Genomic DNA, 10055 nt, shown 5'->3' with positions numbered 1-10055 from the left:
CTCATATGGAGTTTCAAATAACAGAACTTGGTTTTGAAAATTGGGAAAGGAAAACATTTATAAGCATACTATGATTTTCGTCTTAAACTAGTACTCCGTAGTAAAAGGACTTGCGCAACCATCGGTCCTTGCCATCGAGAAGAAAAACAAAACAAAAAAAAAACGTCCAATCCTAGTAGAAATGGGAGAGGGGAGCTTTAAAAAAAAACGAAATGGGAGAGGGGAGAAATGTGGACGGCGACCACTCTTGGGCTCTTGGCAACAAAAGAAGACGGGTGGTCGTGCTGCTGGAGTGAAGTCCACCGGTTCCCATTAAGTGCCCTCCATCTGCTTCAATGCGCCCGCCCGCACGCAACGTCGCCGCTTTAATTTTGCTGCGGATGGCGAGGTCTCTGGCCAGCAGTGACGCTCCCGGCCGTCCGATGCGGCACGACCGGTCGCAAGGTTGCGGCGTATGGGGGCGAACAGGTACGCACGTGTGCTTGGCTGCTCTGCTTGGTCTCGTCCCTGTTCGCTGCGCGCCTGTCGACCTGGGTGAACCAGGGTCCAGGGGTGCACTGTTAATTTTAAAATGAAAAAGGACGAGTATTATTTTATGCACAAAAGTAGAAGGGTAAAGTTAACAAGAGGTTACTAACCTTGTACAGTTATGTCATCCCGGGTTTCAACTCTTGAATATTGGTATTTGGATCTCTGAAGTTGCATAATGGGCCCGTTCGCTTGGAGGAATTTTGGAGAAATCTAGAGAAATTTATGAGAGAAAAACATTGTTTCAGATAAAAAAAGAAGCGGATCAAACCGAGTTTAAAGGCACGCGAACGAGGCCAATAGATGTCGTCTAGGTCATTGGAATTGTCTCTAGCACCGGCACTAATTCAAATGGATCGAAATGAGCTCTGACGCATGTGGCATGTTGACCATGTGTTGATGTGTTTCCATCAAGTTAGACCCGCACATGTCAACACTATTTTTTTTTCTCAAACCTCCTCCTTCCACACTCCACGCCGGCTATGGCTTCCCTAATGCCAAATTCGGTGAAGGCTTCTGCCACGCGCTAGCACACCCGAGGTCGAGAACAGAGACACCAATTTGGTGGTGGGGCCATGGAGGTGGAGGCATGTGACGTGGCATGGAAGGGGCGGAGGTGTGAGATGCAGAGATGAAGATGTATGAGAGATGTCGTACCGCAAGTTGTCATTCACGCTTGAGCCACCTCTGCTATTCATGGCCTCACCATTGCGTATAGGCTACACAAAGAGTGGGAGATAAAGGATATGGGAGGAATGGGACACTAACACGTGGGTCCCATGTGTTGGATCCACGTCAACCGTTGCCGCGGATTGGAGCTTGTTTGCACTCATTTGGAGCAACACTGACATTCAGAATAAAGCCAAGGGACCAAACCACTATACAAGTTTGGAGACCATCAAATTTTGATAATTGGGGACTTAGAATACACCACCTACAAGTTTAGGGACTGAAATATCAAACATCAAAAGTTAGGGTCTCGTATGACACCCCATGCAAGTTTAAGATCCACAACTAAGGTCTTCTTTGGTAGGGTTTTTGTTGGAGATTCTTCACCGGCCATATCAGAATGTACATCTTTTAGAATGGCTTCTAAAGCTAAAACTGAATAAAAATTTTGTGAAGTTGAAGCTATTTTGGTATGAAACCAAAGCAAAAAAAACATGAATTTCCATGACTTCACCATTTTTGGAGAAACCCAGGCACTGCCGAAGAGGGCCTAAATCTATCCCTAACAACATTAAAGTCAAAAGCGGATTCTTTTTACTTCTTGTAAATTTGTGTCTCCATACGTAACCTAAGACTCACGACATGTGTCTCCAGCTGGCTAGAATCAGCCATTCCCCACTCTGCTATGCGTCGTCTAGACGAAGAAGAGTGAAAAATATATGTTGCAAACGTATATTTCAAGTATTCCAGATATTTCGTAGGTATGCTGTAACTGTTTTATACGGATGTTGCAAAAGTAGATCGGGATGTTGCATACATTGTAATGGTCGTACACGTATGTTGCAAGCTTTTGTTTTCAATGTTTCATCTGTTTTTTCAGACACATGTTGCAAGTGTGGTTATCTGGATGTTGCATATGTTTTCGAACATATGTTGCAAGTGCTTATCTGGATGTTGTGTATGTTTGCAATGATTTTTAAGTGTTTTTACATTGTTTTTGCTAGTGTTTCAGACGTATGTTTAAGTGTTTCATCTGCCTTCATACGTATATTTCAATCGTTGATCTGGATGAATTTCAAAAGTAGATCGGATGTTGCACATGTTGCAATGGGACCCATCTTCCGTAGTCACCAGCTGCATTTGCTAGAGCGTCGCCGAGCAGGCATAGACGATGGAGGGCGCGTGAGTGGTCCTCGCGTGCGGTCTAGCAGTGCAGGCGATGCCCGGACAACGCGGGCCCCGCATGGGCGCTCGTAACGCAGGCGTGGCGGGATATAAGGTCGAGATAGCGACTAGAGGGGGGGTGAATAGTCGTTATTAAAATCTAATCGTGCCGGCTAACCGAAATAAATGCGGAATTATAACAATCGGTCTAGCCAAAACTATACCCCTCTACCTATGTTCTCTAGCACCTTACAAAGATCCTAATTAAGCAACAAAGGTGCTGGGCTAGCTAGAGTTCACCTAACCAATTCTAAAAGCAAGGTCACACGAACCTATGCCACTAATACTTTATGCAACGGAGAGCTGTTACACATGCTAATAAGCAAAAGCACAAAGTCAACTAAGCTTACTAGCAATGCTCAATAACAAGATAACCAATGCTAAATTAGAGAGCACAAATACTTAGCTACACAAACTAAGCAATGTGACTAACAAGGTTACACAAACCAAAATAGTAACGTAAGGGAGCTACTTCTATGCTACACAAGCAAGAAGGTAACTAGTGAGCTACACAAGCAAACTAATTACAAGAGCAACTACACAAGCACAATGTATATGAAAGAAATTACAAGCTTGTGTAACGAGTATGCAAACCAACGGGAAGAACACAGTTGACATGGTGATTTTTCTCTTGAGGTCACGTGCTTGCCAACACGCTAGTCCCCGTTGTGTCGACCGCTCACTTAGTGGTTCGGTGGCTAATTGGCATCACCCGCCAAGCCCGCATGTTGGACACCGCAAGAACCTACCCCAAAAGTGAGGGTAGCTCAATGACATGCTTTACTAGAGTTGCTCTTCGTGGCTCCCGCGGGGCGAGCACAATGCCCCTCACAAAGCTCTTCTCCGGAGCACCGCACAAGCTTTTTACGAGCTTCAACGGAGACCACCACCAAGCTATCTAGGAGGTGGCAACCTCCAAGAGTAACAAGAACCACTGGCTTACAACTCGATCACCTAGTGCCACTCGATGCAATCTCACAATGCAACGCATTAGAATCACACTCACTCGTAATCGATTCGCACTCTTGCAAGCATATGTGAGTTAGTGGGCATCCAAGCACTCCTACATAAGCCACATAGACATGAGGGTGCTCAACAACTAGCCCAAGGCCGGTCACACACTTCTTTTGTAGCCCCAAGGGCTAAAATAGTCGTTACCCCATCACTAGGCAAAACGTGCACTGACCGGACACGCAGGTCGCAGAGTCTGGTCGCTAGGATGACGCCATGTGTCCCCTCCTTTCGAAGCCGACCGTTGGGCTTCAACGGCAAGCTCATGCGTGCGCATACTCTTGATCGGACGCGCCTAGGTCCAACGACCGGATGCACTAAGGCCGAGTCCGGTTACCAACACATTTCTGTACAACTGATCGGACTCGTCTTTCTCCTACGACCGAACTCGACTCTTCCAGCATCCGGTCACTTACAGAGAGGTTCCAGAGACGTTTTTCAGCGACCGGACGTGTACGGTCATCACTGATCGGACTCTCCGTGCGTCCGATCGCTTCTAGAGACGCTAAAACACTGACCAGATGCTGTGACCACACTCGCAGGTGCTGACTGGACGCGCAGGTCGTAGAGTCCGGTCATAGACCTTACAACGCTAAAACGGCTATAACTCTTAGCTCTGAACTTCGATTTTGATGATCTTGGACATTTTGGAAAGCTTACTCAGAGGGATACACATCCCACATGCATACTTGATCTAAATCACAATAAATCAAAATAGTATTTCAATCCAAGGACCATCCTATAGTTCATAGTACACCGAAAAACCTTTTTTTCTCTAAGTTGATTTACAACAACTCTAATTTTTTTCTCCTTTGCAAATGTGCCAACACTACCAAGTATGCACTACTATGTGTATGTGTGTTAGTATTTTCATAATTATTTTTTAAAAGATTAGCCACTCAACTTGCCACGTCACTCAATCCTAGCGACGATGCAAAGTTAAATCACTCAAGTGGCACTAGATGACCGATATACAAATAAGTTTGCCCCTCTGGATAGTACGATCATCTATCCTAAACTCGATCATAAACTTTTTTACACACTTATGACCGGTGAAATAAAATGCCCTAGGTTATACCTTTGCCTTGTGCATTCCATTCTATCTCCCTCCAATATCGATGCAACACATGCATCAACACGATCAACAATGATATGATCCACGTCATATTATCACGTGATCATATTGGTTCATCGATCTTGACTTCACTTGCTTTTCACCGTTGCCTTCGTCCATCGGCGCCAAGTCTTGCTTAAGCTTCATCGCCACGCGGTCCATCGCTCTAAAGCCTCCAACTTGTCCTTCACGCTTGCAACTGGTCCATCAAGGTAAGTCATGTCTTGATCTTCTCTACCTTGATCACATGACTCAATGTCATGTCTCATTTGCAATGAGCTTCTTCATCATCATATGTGTGAGCTTTGCAATATCTTCAAGCTATTTTTATCTTTATGGCATATGTTGCTCACACACATGTACCTGTGGACCAATCACCTGTGTATCTCACATAAATAAAATTAGTCCACCTAGGTGTCACTCAATTACCAAAAGCACACAAGGACCTTTTCACTGGGGCATGCTGGCACTCGAGGGCGTGTTGGCGCAAGGGTAGACTGGAAGCACGCGGGGGAGCGCAAAGTGTATTCACGAGCGTCCGGACGTCCGGACGCTAGCATTGCGGTTGCAAAAGTAGAATACGTACTGTAGGTAGCACACCTAATCCGATTAGGCTGCCGTGCACGATCGATGATCGATCAGTCTGTTCGCTTGTTGGTTTCAGCCAGAGCTTATCAGTCAGCCAACAATGCTTTTTCTCTCACAACAAACCAGCACCAGTCGGGCTTATCAGTCCAGAAACCAACCAACGAACAGGTCGTGTGCATAGACTCGTGTCATACTACGTGCGGGTGGTTTCAAGCTAATCTAATTTAAGTTGTGATGTGCACCATTCCACGACCTCGCCACAAAAACGACGTCCTTCAATACGCGCAGGGCAGCTGAAATCATCAGGAGAGCGCCCTCCTGCGTGCCATGGCCGGGCCGGGAGATCGAGCCGAAGACGTGCAGCCTGTTCGGCTGGTGCTGATACGATCGTATACGGTCGTTGATTATTACTGTTGGCTGATTTGGTATGAAAGAAAAATACTATTCTGGGTGAAAATTTATGATCGTTTACGACCAAGCGAACAGGCCGGTGGCCATGCTCTCCCTCACCCCCCACCCCCACCCCGCTATAAAGTTGTTGGCAACAACTGTACAAGCATAAATGTTGTCAATCATGACCCGGAAACTTATCGCGAGCAAACTATAAAAGAGGATACAATGGTATATATGGCTTATGTCGAGTGCATATGCTGTGAAATTTTAATCAAAGTCACTGCATTTTTTGCAAATTTGATTGAAGGTGTGGCTTTGCCCCTGCCGGGCAGCGGTGTGCAGCCTGCAACTCGCGCCGCGATCGAGCGTCCGAGCACGAGGAGCGCACACGGCTACCGACCTGGGCACTGCAGTGATCTACGGAGTATGATGGATCGGAATCCGAAGGCAAGCGTGGCCGAGGCCGAAGACGGAGTCGGGCGGTCGCGGTCAAAGGTCGCTGATGGAATGACCTGCCGACGCCGATGCGATGAATGGGTATGGATAGATGTTACGCCTCCTGTATTATTATTAAACGCGATCGAGAGTACGCGCTACGTACGTTGCCAGAATTGCTGCGTCTCACACTCTCACTCACGCCGCCGTCGTTTTTCCAGCCGATGGATATACAGTACAAGAGTACGTATATAAATACACGTACATGACGTGTGCGTAGACTGCCGCGCCGGTGCTCTACTGCGGGCAATTAATACGGGGAGTTAGTAGTCGCCATTGGTGCACAGCGGCCAGCGGGCAGGCAGGCCGCGGCCGGCGGAGGCGAAGCTCGCTCGCCTGAGTTGGTTGTGACCTTTAAGGCGGCGATTACTGCACGGCCCCCGTACCGATCTGATCGACCCCGGCGAGCCTCATTACACGCCTGCCGCCTGCGCCTGCCAGTTCGTGCACAGGCGAGAAGCGCGCTGTTCATACGGAATCGGATACGGCTCTGCTGCTGGCCAGCTGCTTCTCTGCTCGGCGCTGTGAACCGCGTCACCCTCGCTCCGTGGTAGCGGCGCGTGTGTTGGCTACTTGGCTTGTTTCACTGCTGTTGTTGCCACTGCGTTCGGTTAACGAACGAGCGTTTCCACTTTGGTGGTTTATAGCGTACGCACACTGTTACGGCGCACAGTTTTTTCACTGACAGGCTAAAACGGTCGCCACATGACGTCTGCTTTAGCAGGCCAGTTGAAGTCCTCAATCGTCTGCGTTCAGTTCGATTCGAGGTTCGAGCGTGTGAATGGGTGAATTCGTAAAGCTGTTACCGCACTGTTTTATTTAACTGTTGCTGTGAACCGCGGGCGCTGCGGCCAGGTGCATCCGTTGCACAGTAACAACCTTTGGGTTTTGATGGCCCAGCAAAACAAGTCCATTTCTTCTGATGTGGGCCACTTGGACAGTGCACTCTGTTCCGCTACATCCTGGCCCAACGCACACTAAAAGGAAGTTGGACTGGCCCAACATTAAGAGCCTGCGGTCGAGGGCTGGTTGAAGCCAAGGCCCATCTGCTACTCTCCAAAAGTCAAACCAGCGTGTTTTTGTAGTATGGACTTTGGAGCTTGGACCCCCCCCGTCACGTGATTGCTTCGCGCGCTTGTGCTCCTCGTACTACCAGACCACGAGACCAGGTCACGCCCGTGGCACGAGCGCGGGCGCGGACGCGGACGCGGACGCCGCAACCGAACCAGGGGAAGCGGGGAACCGGTTCGCGGGTCTCGGGCTAAAAAGCTTCCGTTTTGTACCGGACGTTCTGCTCTCTACGGCGACCGTGTCCGCTTACTTATCCGCTGATCAGCGCTGACCAACCCTACACGACGCAAGTATTGCGCTTTCTACAATTATTATTATATTCTTATTCTGTTCTTAAAAAATAAGTTTCCATTTTCCAACGTGGTGTAAAAGGGAGTGCAAATTTGTCAGGATCGCGTTGCGTTACAGCCGGTGCAAAGAGACGCTCCTCCTGGTTCTTACTTCTTCTTCCTCGGCCCACCCCACGACGAGGGAAAGCCTAATTTGAAACGCCGAAAGCGACCCCATCTTCCCCCGTTCAAAGCTCGTCCTCCCTTTTTCCTCAGTTGAAAGCGTCCAAAGCCCCATACACCAACTCCTCGGTTCCTCGATCCCAAGTCTCCAGACGCCCAGCCTCGATCGCGGCGACATACGCCAAGCCACAGCAGAGCTCGGCTACCCTCCGGCGCGGTGTGCGATCGATGGCGGTGGTGTCGGCGCTGGCCAAGTACAAGCTCGTGTTCCTGGGCGACCAGGCGGTGGGCAAGACGGCCATCATCACCCGCTTCATGCACGACAAGTTCGACGACACCTACCAGGTCGGTCCGCCCGCCCGCCCGACGATCTTCGGCTCCCTTCTCCCTCGTCTCGTGCCTGCTTTCAGGCAGGATCATCGTTACTGAAACCTGTCGGCGAAATCTCATCTGATGATCCGTGCTGCTGCTATCTGCTCCCTCCCCCGTGACGCAGGCGACGATCGGGATCGACTTCCTGTCCAAGACGATGTACCTCGAAGACCGCACCGTTCGCCTCCAGCTCTGGTATACATACGCCCGACTTTTCTTCAGGGTCTGATTAATCCTCCTTAGTTCTGAACTGAACACGCAGATTTGTCGATGCTTTGACTTTCCCATGGAGTTCCTTGTTAGTGCGTACTAGTAACGAGTAATGAATGAAGACGAGATCAAGATGTCCAGCTTTTCCTTTCCTCATAAAGCAGTTGCGCGAATCGATTGTTGGAACTTAGGTTTTGACAGAGACAGTTAGTGAATGTGAATTGTTAAAATGTGCAGGGACACAGCTGGGCAGGAGAGGTTCCGCAGCCTGATCCCAAGCTACATCAGAGACTCCTCCGTGGCCGTCATCGTTTACGATGTCACCGGTAAGTTGACCGTCTCCAGAAACACTTCCCGCTAGCGTATACCGTACAGTATATTCCTTTGCTTTCTACGCTGGACAGGATATGCGAAGTTTTTGCCCTTGATTTCTCGTAGAGCTGTAACAGGCCAATTCTGAAATTGTTTGAAGCGAAATTCTGAAGGTCTTTCTTTCTTTTTTTAAAAAAAATGTCGCCTTTTTTGTTTATTAAATTAAATTTGATAGCCACTGCTTTTCTGTTTAGAAAAGAATCAGTGCTTTTAATAATCTCCCCATAGGCATGCCATGATTTCCAGCTTTTCAATTCTGAGAAGCCAATACGTCGAACTGTTTGTTTCAAATGAGGTTTGTTTTGGGGAAGCTTCACTACAAACATAATATTATCGTTGTCCTTTGATTTTTCTTTTTTCGTTTCAAATGTGTATAAGTTATCCTTGTCCAATGCTAGGCTCTTGTGTCCCTTCTTTGCAGACAGCCAATCCTTCTTGAACACATCAAAGTGGATCGAGGAAGTGAACACGCAAAGAGGTGGAGATGTGCTCATCTTCCTCGTCGGAAATAAAACTGACCTTGTTGACAAGAGGTTTGTATCTCTGAATTAGGACCTGTTTGGACCACTTGAACTGGTTGTTAGTCCAACTATATAAAGTCTAGGTGACTAAAATTACACGACTAAAGATTAATCCTATATTGTTTAGATATATGTATTACCGAGAGGGGCTATAACAACTAGTTGAGTTGGGCTAAAATTTAGTCCACCGTTTGGTTGGTCCAGGACTAAACTTTAGGTCAGGGCTTCAGGCCCTTTCTTTATATAATTATAACATCAGTTCCATGTTCCATCCCCGACGCCCCATCTTCTGCTCAGTATAAAATCTAAGGAATTACTCTTGCGATATAGTTTTTTCAATAAAGTGGTCAACTATCCTGATTTTTGTTCCCTGGATATGATGTCACCAGGAAAGTGTGCACTGGCGAAGGAGAAGCCAAAGCACAGGAGCATGGTGCCATGTTCATAGAGACCAGTGCAAAAGCTGGGTCCAACGTCAAGGTCCTGGCTCTTTATTAATGTTCCCCCACTTCACTTTCACAAGCAAAAGCTCTCTCTTGATATCCATGGCTGATCAAACATCTGAAAAGTGAAAACTTAAGTCTTGCAGCCTCTGTTCCGCAAGATCGCTGGATCCCTTCCAGGACTGGACGCGCTCTCGTCAGCAAAGCACGAAGACATGGTCGACATAAACCTCAGACCTGCCAGCGGCTCGTCGGCGTCAGGCGCAGCCGCGCAGCTGGAGCAGAAATCAGGTGGTTGCTCCTGTTGAGACTTCGACAGTTTTTTTTTGAGACTGCAACATTGAGTTAGTAGTTTCAGAGAGATGAAGAGTGGGTTTTCGTCCAGACGTCCATTAGTGAATACTGATATCCATAGGGACAGGCCAATTTCTGTGTACAGATATGTTTATCAAGTTATCATATACTAGTACTTAACTGTTTTGAAACCCAAGGGACAAAATCTTTGGAGGTAACGGCAGCTCACTTTTTTTTCTTTCTTTTTTGAAACATTAGTAGAAGCTCTGCCATATCATATAACAACAAGAGCGAGCCA

The 10055-nt window shown here is 47.7% G+C and overlaps 1 protein-coding gene across 1 annotated transcript; it reads left to right on the top strand.

The window, feature by feature from the left end:
* Positions 1-7254: 7254 nt before the first annotated feature.
* LOC136540481 (ras-related protein RABH1e-like) lies at positions 7255-9995 on the top strand. The gene is made up of 7 exons (XM_066532488.1): positions 7255-7383; positions 7484-7890; positions 8042-8112; positions 8365-8453; positions 8921-9032; positions 9410-9500; positions 9610-9995. Exons 2-7 carry the CDS (start codon positions 7774-7776, stop codon positions 9769-9771), a joined length of 642 nt encoding a protein of 213 aa, XP_066388585.1. The 5' UTR covers positions 7255-7383; positions 7484-7773; the 3' UTR covers positions 9772-9995.
* The last annotated feature ends 60 nt before the right edge of the window (positions 9996-10055 follow it).

The sequence above is a fragment of the Miscanthus floridulus genome, chromosome 2 (assembly GCF_019320115.1).
Source record: "Miscanthus floridulus cultivar M001 chromosome 2, ASM1932011v1, whole genome shotgun sequence".
Lineage (NCBI taxonomy): Eukaryota > Viridiplantae > Streptophyta > Magnoliopsida > Poales > Poaceae > Miscanthus > Miscanthus floridulus.
This window is presented reverse-complemented; position numbering and strand designations above follow the sequence as displayed.